General features: G+C 31.8%; 1 protein-coding gene, 1 non-coding gene and 2 pseudogenes across 2 annotated transcripts; 3 read left to right on the plus strand and 1 right to left on the minus strand.

Moving 5' to 3' along the window:
• Window positions 1–1,930: 1,930 nt before the first annotated feature.
• LOC108834062 (putative defensin-like protein 162) lies at window positions 1,931–2,350 on the plus strand. The gene is made up of 2 exons (XM_018607428.2): window positions 1,931–1,982; window positions 2,184–2,350. The coding sequence occupies exons 1-2, from the start codon at window positions 1,931–1,933 to the stop codon at window positions 2,348–2,350; spliced, it is 219 nt and encodes a 72-aa protein (XP_018462930.1).
• Window positions 2,351–4,465: 2,115 nt separating this feature from the next.
• LOC130498274 (U4 spliceosomal RNA) lies at window positions 4,466–4,613 on the plus strand. Its single transcript, XR_008937190.1, has one exon. It is a non-coding gene; the product is annotated as a U4 spliceosomal RNA (small nuclear RNA).
• Window positions 4,614–4,949: 336 nt separating this feature from the next.
• LOC130497431 (multiple organellar RNA editing factor 7, mitochondrial-like) lies at window positions 4,950–6,262 on the plus strand (annotated as a pseudogene).
• Window positions 6,263–6,734: 472 nt separating this feature from the next.
• On the minus strand, window positions 6,735–8,592 carry LOC108834061 (putative receptor-like protein kinase At1g72540; annotated as a pseudogene).
• Window positions 8,593–13,278: the final 4,686 nt, after the last annotated feature.

Genomic DNA, 13,278 nt, shown 5'->3' on the forward strand with positions numbered 1-13,278 from the left:
CATTTCTAAAAACTGAATTTGGAATTTCCAATCTTGTAAAATAAACTTAACAAAACAAAACAAAACAAAAACAAAGTAATACCCAACCAAACATAAATTTGGAGTAGAACAAAAACCCAACCCGACATTCCAAAACTTAAAAACTCCGAAAGAACAAAAACCCAAATCAATTTCAATCAAGGACCCTATAACAGCTGGTTTGTTTAAAATCAGTAAACCAATATAAGTCGATTTCATGGGTTTTTCAGTTTTGCATGTCACCACAAGAACATTTGTATACGTTCAAATGCTCAAGCCAACCTCCGAATCCGACCGGACATTTGATCACTACGATGAGACATATCTTGAGAAGCAGCTTGATTCTCCAAGGATGCTTAGATCAATGCCTAGTAGTCCTTTTAAAGACAAAGATTATGATTGTGCTTCAGATGTTTTTCTAGGTCCGATGGTTGTTTTGATAGTTTGACTTAAAAAGATCTTTGTTGAAAAATATTTAAACTGGGTGATAACCGTTTGTTTAGGAACAATAATCTTGGGGTGTAACTGGATTACCAATTTTTGGAATAAAACTGCATGGAATGACTTATTCCTACTGATTCCAAATTTCTTTTACCATTTAAATGGAATGAAAATCAAATGTCATTACACTGATTCCTTTTGGAATAGATGGAGAAAAATAGAATATAGTTATAAAACATTCATGATTAAAAATGTTTATGAATGATGGAATGAGATGGAATGGAATCCCATATTTTTTATTCCGTAACTTCCACTATTCCGTTGACGTTCATTTCATTTTTTATGATTCCTTTTGTTCATAACATTCCTAATCTTGGCTACCAGTTACACCCTTGAAAGAACGCGGTTTTCAGATTGGAAATTTTTGTCAGTAATCAAAATTGGTGTATTTATGTGTGTTTTGCATGATTTGTTTACCTGTGAACATTTTTGGGCTAAATGCTTCAAACTTAAAATGAAAAGGTTTGCTCTTGTTTAGAAAAGTTTATTTATTCTTTTCCACAATTGATAGAAGGTTTGGGATTGTGTCATTGTGAGTGAATAACAAAATAATGTTTGTTTAAAATAATTACTGTTAATATTTATATATGAAACTTCAGAGTTTATCTAGAGTATGTAAAGAATTGAATGATCTTTCAAGCCAATTTGGTATTGAGCTTTAACCAAATTTTGCTTTAAAACTAATATAGGGTATGTGTATCTGTGACTAACAGAAAACAAATTCATATATCAATATATTATTTGGTAGGAGATTTTATTGTTAATTTTAAGAAATATATTATTTGGTAGGAGATTTTATTGTTAATTTTTAGAAAAATATATAAGCGTATCTTGTCAAAAAGTGTCTAAGTATACATATAAACTGGAAATATATTAACTGGAATGGGTATTAAAAATGTAGGATCAGTTAGATATTGTGATGTCAAAAATTTAGAAATATGATTAATGTTATTATCTAATACATTTTAAAAGGATTATAATCGACTACTTAATGGGTAACAATTATTTTTTGTTGTATATATTTATTTTAATAATATTTTACATTCCGATATAAAGTATTTGATATTACAGATTTAATCAGTAATATCTTTATTTAAATAATAATTTAAAAATTTTCCAGAAATGCTTGGTATATGTTATTTATTTTACTAACTTAAAAATATCAAATGATAAATAAAAATGATAAAATAATGAAGGTGAGTGATTGAAATTTAATTTATGTTGGATATTCACATAAGATAAGATATCTAAGCATCAAAGACAGTTAAATGTCTTTCATTAATTGGAAAATGTAATATTTTTTACTATAATGGTTTTGCAAATTAATTGTTATGATTTTCTTTACATTGTCTTTTTAAATATCAAACAATCAATCATTGTATTAACATAGTCTTCTAATTATTCACAGGTCATGACAAAATTCTTGTGTTCTTATCTGTTCATCTCCATGTTTGTTCTCTCAGGTAAGAATATGTATGCTTCGTATCCCTTGATCTCTTTAAGTAGAGTTTTTTTTTTTTTTTTGAAAGGGTCACTTGGAGTTATCGTACATCACATTCTTAAGATTTTAGGCTAGAATACTATTCGACTAAGCATTTCGTTTCGTTAGTATAATATACTCAAATTACTTTGTAGGTTTGTTAAATATTTTTATTTGTCTTTAGCTTTTTTGGCTTTGCCAAATGCACAGAAAATATGCAGGATGAATCCAAACCTTAGGAAAGCATGCAGTTTTCAAGAATGCACACCACTTTGTCTTCAAAAGTACAACATGGATGGAATTTGTATCGGAAATAACAAGAAAATTTGCACTTGCATTTACGATTGTTAAATCAGTTTGTTGCTAAACTAGACCAAAATCTTATTATATGGTGCGTTAATGACCTTAACTCCATATATTTGGAGGATATATATGTGATATGATATGAATAAACGTATTTTATATATTCTATCTGATTTAGAGTGAAAACCAAGTTTCATGTGATTGACGAATGAAAAATTCATTCTTAATTGATAAAATTCCAAAAAAAAGGAGAAAAAACCAACCGACGAGAAGAGAGCTTGATCAAATTGACCATGCATGTTGTAATTGTACAACACACTGATTTTCCCCTAACTTTAGTTAATTATTTTGATCAAAAAGGAATAATGCAGCGTATGAATCGGAAATTTTCACATGCAAAAGTTTTTTCCCTTTATTAATGATAAAATAAAGATAAATCAATTTTTGTTCGAAATAATTATTATCCGAAAATCAAAAATAAGAATCTTACTTGAGCATAATTGCGGGTACTGCAGGGCACTCACAAATTGGCTAACTACATTGACTCACATTTCAACTACCTAACAAGTAACTTTCCTTCAACTTGGTATATACTACTCCTGTTTCATTTTAGTTGTTGTTGTAAATGTTTCATTCCAAAATAAATATCGTTTTTAGAATTTCAATGCAAAATTTATTAATAATATTCTCGAGCTTATTTTTTACTGGTTGAAATATGGTTAGAAGTATAGGTAATTATGTTTTTATTTTGAAAATATATAAAATCACATATTTTTTTTAATTTATATGCATAAATCTAGAACGACAATTAGAATGAAACGGAAGAAATATTTTCTAAAGTTATTATCTAACCGAAAAGGGTTTGAATGTAGGAACCAAAATAAATAAATGTAAAAGAAGTACATAACGCAAGTTTCGTTTTGTATATACTGAATGTTTGTCTCCATAACATCCCGAGTTGTAATATAGAAATGTTTAACAGAACTGATTTGGTTACCTATGTCATCAAAGTTGATTTACCTTTTCGGTCAACCATCCATTTAAAACTTCAGAGTTAAGCGTACTTAGACTGAAGTAATGGAAAAATAGGTGATTTTTCGGAAAGTGATTCGCGATATCGTGCGAATGAGGCCAAAACACGAAAAATGTCATGTGGTGATTGCATGATCAGTAAATAATGATTTCGAGCCTTCAAAAAAATTGACGGACCAATCGTTGGATGGGCTCACGGGCCGAGTAAACAGGCGTGAGTGGCCCATTACCCGTGGGCGGTCGGAGCGCTAAAAGTGATATCAGAGCTAGTTAACCATCTCGGTTCTGATCTCAGAGGCATCTTGAGACATGTCATGGTACGCAACGGGGATGTTGCCCTCTGTGAGTGGAAGTGTACCCTCTTTGAGTGGAAGTGAATTGTAACATCCCGAGTTGTGATTTATAGAAAACTTTAAGAGAATTGATTTGGCTACCTATGTCATCAAAATTGACTCACCTTTTTGGTTAACCATCCAATTAAAACTCCAGAGTTAATCGTGCACTAGAATAGTGAAAGGATGAGTGACATGTCGAGAAATGATTTTCGATATGCTACGAATGAAACCAAAGAATGGAAAAATGTTATGAGGTGATTAGAGGATTAGTAAATAATGATTTTGAACTTTTGAAAAAATTAATGACCGACCATCAGATCGAGTGAACGGGCATGGTTGGTCATTAGCCGTGGACGATCAGGATGTCTCATTAACAATAACTTTAGGCAACGAGAAAATTGAACTTCATCTTTCATTCCTATGTTTCTTGGTTAGAAGTTACTACAATATACGCTTATCGAGCATCTATTGTTGTTTTTTTGTGCAACATCTGTTGTTGTTTTTATTAGTATGTTTCTTAGGATGTGTTTCTTTTTCTCTTGAATATGGGTTTTGCGTTACTACGGTTTGTCCTACAAATGATACATAATATCTACAGTAGCGTATCGAACATGGTTCTGTAAAAGAACTCAGAGAGTACATACAAGTATAAACGAAAGAAAGGTGCGCTTTGAGATATAAATGTTAAGAGGTCGTGTAGATTTTGGGAATCTTGCAAGACTATAAAACATTATGTAACAAACCAATGCATGTTATGCACCAATAACCAATACATTAGTATCAAAAATAACAAACAATCTTTGCGTTTGGAGCCATGACACAGCTAATGAGGTACTAACCGCGCGTCTATTGCTGGTTGAAAATTATTTCCAGATCCCCTCCTGGGCCTAAGCTTGTTTTGAGCTTTTGATAATTTTTGGAAGGGTTTTCTTCGGGGTAAAACCCTACAAAATAAATAAATAAATAAATAGAAAATAACAAACAATGTATGTCTTGAGTTTCTGGAGATTTATCTAAGTGTAACATGTTAAATTCACATAAAAGCATTTTTAAATTCTAGTATCAATAGAGTTGGAGTTTGAACACTTGAAGTGTGCTGAGTGATACCGTTGGGGATGCCTTTGACTCTTTTACATACAGTATGATTAGACAAGAAATTATTTAAAAAAATTATGAACCGGAAAACTGAACCAAAGTAAACTATAAAACCGGTTTATGACTCGGGAAACAAAAACGCAGAACCAAACTAACACTTTGGAGGGTCTAAACGTTATCGAGGTCTCATCGTTTTTGACACTCGGCCGTATCAATGACGAGCATCATCAGAAGGCCGTTAAACTTGACGGCAGCAGCAGTCCGGTTTCGACTCGCTCAATTATTACCGTTCTCCGGAAGTTCTCTGGTTCCGGTAACTCGGACACGACTCGTTGCTCTGAGTTAGTTAGAGTGCCGAGTTTAGTCGAAGGCTGCGCTTACAAGCACTGGCTGGTGCTCATGAGGCCTCCCAACGGATACCCACCTCGAAACGACATCGTACAAGGTTTTATCAAAACGCTAGCCATGGCTCTAGGGAGGTAACCAATCAAGATCTTTAATTAAAAAGATTGAAGCTTTTTGTGGTAATATTATGAATGTGGTTGCTTGTTGTGTGCAGCTAAGAAGAAGCTAAGAAATCGATATACTCTGTTTCCACTAAGTACTACTATGCATTTGGCTGCAGAGTTCATGAGCCTTTGACTTACAAGATAAGATGTATCGATACAGATCTTTTTTTAAAAAAAATTTCTTTGGATTTTTTTATTTATTTATTTATTAGCTTCCTGGGTTGAGTGCAAATGCTGTAACCGTGGCTTGTGTTTTGCTTGCAGCTCTGCCTGATGTTAGATGGGTTCTACCAGATTCGTTTTTAGTGGACGGTGGTGACGGTGGATATGGAGGTTTGATTTGCTGCTTAAGTCTTGTTTCTATTTCCTCAAAATCATAACATGTGCATGTTTGCTGCATTACCCATTTCAGAACATGAAATATATAACATTGCTTGCTTAGTAATTGATTTTTCCGAAAACTCATGTCTTTTGGCTCTTTTTCTGGTTGCTTGTACGACTCTATAGGATCGAGTGTTGCACCCATAAATCTCAAGATTTAAATATTGTCTACCTATTTGTTTGCATCTTTTTTTTTTCTGTAGGAGAGCCGTTCGTTGATGGGGAGGTTGTCCCATACGATGACAAGTACCATGCGGACTGGCTACGAGATCAAACAGATGAGGATGCTAAAAACCGACTAGTCAAAAAGAAGCCTAGTAGGAAAAGAAATAACAAGTTGAAATAGATTTGGTATTTGGAGGTCTTATAGTGTTACTATCATGAGCGGTTGTTGTAAAGAATCCTTGGTGTAATGGTAGGGGTAAACAATATTCAATATAACCGGAGAAAGAACGCGTCTTCAAGTCAAGATTCCAAAGAGTTTTCTTACATATTTTCTGTTTCAGAGGATGATATAAATTAAAATAAAAACTGATGATGTAAGCCAGTGGCAGTAATAGGTCTGTAATGGTCTACCTGATCTCATGAAAATTTGATAATTAACAAAAGCCGTTGACTCGTTTCTTCTTGCAGTTTCTCTGTGTAGCTTCAGTTTTTGTTAGTGACATATATATATATATATATATATATATATATATATATATAACCTGTTTATCTGTTTGAAGTCTCCTTAGAAATATACCAGTACACCAAATGGTTGCTTCTTGTCCCTGTTTTGTCAATCAGGGGCATGTAGAAAATTAGAGGTGACATAAGCAACCACATAAAGTGTTTTTTTTCTACAAGTCTTTTGAGTGGGGTTCGGTGGGACTAAAAAGTCTTTCCTCGTAACCAAGGTATGTCATCTAATCTGGCTGCTGTCTGAAATTTGGAACATGCTTGCATATGTACCCATATTCTAAGACATTGACTAGGAGAACAAACTTTGAAATTCTTTGTTGGTGAACTACAGTCAATTTAGGATATGATGTTGAGTCTTTGTGGTGGAAAAATCCAAGTAATAATATCCCTTTTGAAAACACATACAATTAAGACTTATACATCTGTGGTTACAAAACTGAAAATTGACTGCTAAAATATCTACGTAGCTCACTTTTTAAGCTACTTTTCTATCACAACATCTGCTAATATATATATATATAAAAAACAAATAATTATCTTCTGTGTGATTAGTTACTCCGCGTGGGTGTATATTAACTGGTTCCTAGACACTTGTACAGAGTGGTGTCTGAGTATACGGAGCGAGACCTCATTGCCTTGTGTTTACGTCTCTTCCTTCGACATGCTCGATGTCTTGGGCAGACTTTTGCCTCCTTGTCTGTTTCCCTTTTTTTTGTGACTTTTGACATCATCCTTACATTTTGATGTCATGTACTTTATTTGCACCTGCTATTGGAACAATGTACACAAATGTTCCGTTTTGTATGTCTTTGTGGTCTAAAATTCGCTCTAGGGTCTTGACAACAGTGGCCATAGTGGGCCGTGACTTAGGGTTGTGGCTCAGGCACTGGTACGCTAAGACAGCTGCTTTTGTGATGCCTTCAAGCGAGTATCTCCCTTCTAAACTCGGGTCAATGATCTGTTCAAGTTTGTTGGGATGCTTTAACATGGGTCTAGCCCATTCCACTAGCTTCCTCCCTCTCTGCGACCGATACTTCTTCACTGCCTTTCTAGCTGTTAGCACCTCCAGAAGCACCACACCAAAGCTGAACACATCGCTCATAGTCGTCAAATGACCTGCTGAGATGTATTCTGGAGCGGCATAGCCTTCAGTGCCCATTACACTGTTGGTAAAGTTTGAGTCTTCTGCCTCTGATCCATCTGTGGCCAAGCCGAAATCTGAAAGCTTAGAGCTGTAATCCTGAAATTTTCATATGTAAGATATGTCATTTGACATGACAATAAGTATATTGTGATGCAAGATAGGAAGATAAGCTTTTGAATTACCGAGCTCAAGAGGATGTTGGAAGGCTTAAAATCTCTGTAAATGACAGGTTTCTCTTCCTTGTGAAGGAAGTCAAGGCCTTTCGCAGCACCAAGCAGAATCTTCACTCTTGTTAACCAAGGTAAGGCTCCACCATACTCTGCATTGCACCAAACATTACTCATACTTTTTAGTAATCTGCATCTCTCTAGCTATAGCAATCATATTTCAATATTTTTTTATGATTTAACTTGACTCACTTTGAAATAGATGGTCTTCCAGATTGCCTCGTTCCATGTATTCGTAAACTAGAAGCCTATGATCATCCTCACAGCAGTATCCAATCAAGTTCACAAGATTGGGATGCTTCAACTGACCAAGGATTACAACTTCAGCCTGCATAATGCCAAAGAACCGTTTATTTTTGGGATTTATGATCCCATTCTCATATGGGCTGACATATAATAGTTGAAATGTGTTTCATCAATATGCAGATAGAGAAAAATAGTATTACCAGCCACTCTCTATGGCCTTGTCCACCTTCCCATTTCAAGGCCTTAACAGCAACAGGCTGAGCTTTCAAACCAGTCTTGAAGCTATCATCAACAAACCCTTTGTGGACTTCCCCAAATCCTCCTTCACCGAGGTAATTATACTTTGAGAAGCCTTGTGTGATCGTTTTGAGCTCTTCAAAGGTGAAGATGCGAATGCCTATGAGAAAAGAGTTTGAGAAGTCGTTGAGTGAGATGGTTGAATTGCTGAAATCCGACAGGTAGACTCTGGTTGGAACAGAGGTTTGTTTGGATAGCATAAGAAGTCTTTCCTTTGATGGGTTTGTTGTACTTGTAGTCTTCTGGTTTGTGCTGTTGATGCAGCTTATGGGAAGGCATACATTCTTCCAAGAAAATCTCATTCGTTTCATCTGAGAGAATGTATCTTCTTTTGTTTCTTTGAGAAGATATTGTCTGTCTATATTGTTAATGGTTTTCTTCTTATGGATATATATAGGAGATGGTGAAACTTCTTCGAAAAGGGCTAGTGAGAAAGTGGAGAGAGAGAGGTGAAGACTTTCAAAAGTAAGTCTGCAGTCTTAAAAGGACATTTTTAAGGAGGCATCATATCAACCACTAAGCATAGTTAATAGTGAATAAAATGTCCAAATGAATAAGATTTTTTAGACTCATTCTTCTTTATTTTTCAGTTTCAGACTTTAATTTTTAAACAAAAAATTCAACTCTATTAAAAAGTTGCATAATTCCCAAACTAGTCTACCAAAAAAAGAAAGATTATATTCCTGTTTTTAGTCTATTGGTTGGTTATATTTTAATTCTTACATTAATTTTTGATAACAGATAGCTTAGTGTGTGTTATTATAATGTGCACAATACTCTTTCATTGACAGTTTTGGATCTATTAGAAAATTCTTTGACTATCTCAAACCATCTCATTCTCTTCTTTTTTTTTGCTTATTATAATACACTTGTAAATTTTTAATGAAATGGTTAGATAACTATCATATGTTCATTTTCATCTAGAAGAATGTTGCTTCTGCTACATAGTTTATGTTAGTTCTCTTAATAATAACTAGGTGTTTTCCTGCACCATGTGCAGTAATAAATTGTTTAAAAGTTAAATTTTATATTTAAAAATGTAATTTATTAATATTATAATTTTATTATATTTGACCAATAATTAATATAAATATCATTTAATTAAGCATAAAATTAAGAGAAAATATTTTTTATTTTAAATTATATTTAAGAATATGTATGTTTATATATAAAGTTAGAATCTTAGATAAAAATTATATATTTATTTTGGTTAAATGTATTAAACCAACTTGTACAAAATTACTAAAAATCATATAATAAAGGTGAATTTGATCAATATTCATAAGAGACCCCAAAATAAAGAATATAGCCATAGCAAAGTAGAAGTCATGGGATGTGACAATTAGAACCAAATCTTGACTGTTTTCTCCTTACACTCGCGTGCGCGTGAAAATAAAGAGAGTAACACATTTCTATTCACGTATGTAAGTGTATTACACGATAACTAATACTATACTATAATATATATGATGTAGTATAAACACCGCGACAGTGACAAAAAAAAAGACACTGCGAAAGCTAAAGAGACAATTACACCATAGCAAACACTATACCATAATTTATTATATACTATTTACAAATACCATATAGTATAGGTAAAGACAAACAAATAAACAGACACAAATCCATATACTATAAATTTAAATCCTAAACCATAAATTCAAATCCTAAACCCTAAACTCAAATCCTAAACTCTAAACCCAAACCCTAAATCATAAACCCAAACCATATACCCTAAACCCAAACTTAAATCCAATCGTAAATCCTAAATCTAAATCCAAATCGTAAATCCTAAATCTAAACCCAAATCCTAAACTCTAAACCCAAATCCATATATTCTAAACACAAATCATAAATCCTAAACCCAAATCATAAACCCTAAACTCAAACTCTAAACCCTAAACTCAAACTCTAAACCCTAAACCCAAACCATATATCTTAAACCCAAACTATAAACCCAAATCTTATTATATTCTATTTACAAATATAATATAGTATAGGCAAAGACAAACAAAACAAACACAAATCCATATACCCTAAACTCAAATTCCAAACCCTAAACCTTAAATTCTAAACCCAAACCATATATCCTAAACCCAAAGGGGGAGTAGGGGAGGGGAGGGTCGCCGTGAAAGAAAAGGGAGGGGCGAGACAATTACACTATAGCAAACACTATACCATAATTTATTCTATACTATTTACAAATATATAGGCAATGACAAATAAACAAACAAACACAAATCTTAAACCCTAAACCCAAATCCTAAACCCTAAACCCAAACCCTAAATCATAAACTCAAACCATATACCCTAAACCCAAACTTAAATCCAAATCCTAAATCCTTAATCCTAAACCCAAATCCTAAATCTTTAATCCTAAACCCAAATCCATATACTCTAAACCGAAATCCTAAATCATAAACCCAAATCCTAAACCTAAACTCAAACTCTAAACCCTAAACCCAAACCATATATCCTAAACTCAAGTCCTATTCTATACTACTTACAAATATAATATAGTATAGGCAAAAACAAACAGAACAAACACAAATCCATATACCCTAAACTCAAATCCCAAATCCTAAACCCTAAACCCTAAACCCAAACCATATATCATAAACCTAAAGGGGGAGTAGGGAGGGGAGGGTCGCCGTGAAAGAAGGGGAGAGGAAGTTGTAGGAGAAGAAGGATGAAACACTAAGAAATTATTTATATTCTATGTTTATCAAATAGAATAGTACAACGCTACGTTTACTGTTTATCTTTTCCAATAGTTCTGTGCACTCTCTGTTTCTTAATCTACGTGTATCAAAAGTAACAAAATTGTAAGCCGGTTAAATATATGAAAAAAATAATCAGACAATCAGTTGTTGTATCTGATGCTTATACCGCGTGCGAGATCGGGATCCTATACTCTTCAATCTAACCGGATTTAACGATTCCGTAAAGTTTTGATGATGAACAAGAAAACAAAAAAGAGAAAAAGAAACGCGTGTGTTGGATGGTAAGAAGTGAGGGTAATTTTGTATATATTGTAAATAATACATGGTATATTATAACACATGTCTTGTAATGGTTATGTACTTAATTTATTTTTTGCTATGGTTATGTCCCCTAGTTTCCCTATAAAAATTGTATAGTTATCAAAAATTAAACAAAACAATATTTATATAATTTGTAGATATCTAAAAGAAACTAATGATATTACGATTAAAAATTATATATTTTTTTAATCTAGAAAAATTTAGACAATAAAAATTGTATAATTATAAAAGTAAAATTATATAATATTTCGAAATTTAAAATGTCATATTTGAATATATTTATTTTAGTGATGATTTATGAGTTATTACCATATTCTACAAAGTTTACCAAAAATATAAATCAATACTAAATGTAATATATGAGTTATTGTCATATTTTAAATATTTCCAAAAATATATATCAGCAATAAATTTAATTTTCCATGTCATATTTAGCCATATGACATGTCATCAATCTTAATAGCCATGTCACATTTTTTGTAAAAACGGTTGTAAAGATGACATGTGGCAAATCACTTCGCAAATAATGTCTAAGGGATAAAAATTGTATAGTTATCAAAAATTAAAACTAAACAATAATTATATAATTTGTAGATATCCAAAAGAAACTAATGATATTACGATTAAAATTATAATTTTTTTTAAATGCAGAAAATTTAGAAAATGTTAGATAATAAAAATTGTATAATGATAAAAGTAAAATTATATAATATTTCGAAATTCAAAATGTCATATTTGAATATATTTATTTTAGTGACAATTTATAAGTTATTACCATATTCTACAAAGCTTACCAAAATATAAATCAATATTAAATGTAATATATTTCAAAAATATATATCAGCATTAAATGTAATTTTTCATGTCATATTTAGCCATATGACATGTCATCAATCTTAATAGCCATGTCACAATTTTTTGTAAAAACGATTGTAAAGAGGACATGTGGCAAATCACTTCGTAAATAATGTCTAGGGGATAAAAAATTGTATAGTGATCAAAAATTAAAACTAAACAATATTTATATAATTTGTAGATATCTAAAAAACTAATGATATTAAGATTAAAAAATTATAATTTTTTTAAATGCAGAAAATTTAGAAAAATTTAGATAATAAAAATTATATAATATAAAAGTAAAATTATATAATATTTCGAAATTCAAAATTCCATATTTGAATAAATTAATTTTAGTGGTGATTTATGAGTTATTACCATATTCTACAAAGTTTACCAAAAATATAAATCAATATTAAAGGTAATATATGTGTTATTGCCATATTTTAAAAAATATTTCCAAAAAAATATATCATCATTAAATGTAATTGTCCATGTCATATTTAACTATATGACATGTCATCAATCTTAATAGCTATGTCACAATTTTTTTGTAAAAACGATTGTAAAGAGGACATGTGGCAAAATCACTTCGCAAATATAGTCTAGGGGATATTAAGTTGGATTATCTTTTGTCTCTTTCTCTCTGAAGTTGGAAAAATTATAATGTGCAGTCCAATACCTTTGGCTTTGGCCACACCACTGACTTGAAACAATGGTGTCCTCTGTTTTCTTCGTTAGGCTGAATTGTTTACTATTGCGATTAATAAAAAAAATTGAACAATTTGTTTATTAAACTCACCCATTTAAGTGATTTTTTAATAGAAATCAGTGGCCGATGCACGTTATACAACAAGAGGCAGTTGCCACCACAAATATTAAAAACAAACTTAAATACATTAGATCAATTAAGATTCTCTAACTTAGTTGGTTAAATATTGTTATTTGCCCCCACTAAACCAAAGTTCAAATTTTCTTATGTTCCTTTTTTCTACTCGTACAGTGTTATACACTATTTAATTTTTCAGATTATGACATAAAAAATATTTCCGCCCTATTTAAAAATATTTTTAGATTCGACACTAGTTGAAACCTCATGACATGATATACCGACCCATTATTGTTTCATTTTTTGGAGATTAAGAGAA

The sequence above is a fragment of the Raphanus sativus genome, chromosome 7 (genome assembly GCF_000801105.2).
Source record: "Raphanus sativus cultivar WK10039 chromosome 7, ASM80110v3, whole genome shotgun sequence".
NCBI classification, from domain to species: Eukaryota; Viridiplantae; Streptophyta; class Magnoliopsida; order Brassicales; family Brassicaceae; genus Raphanus; species Raphanus sativus.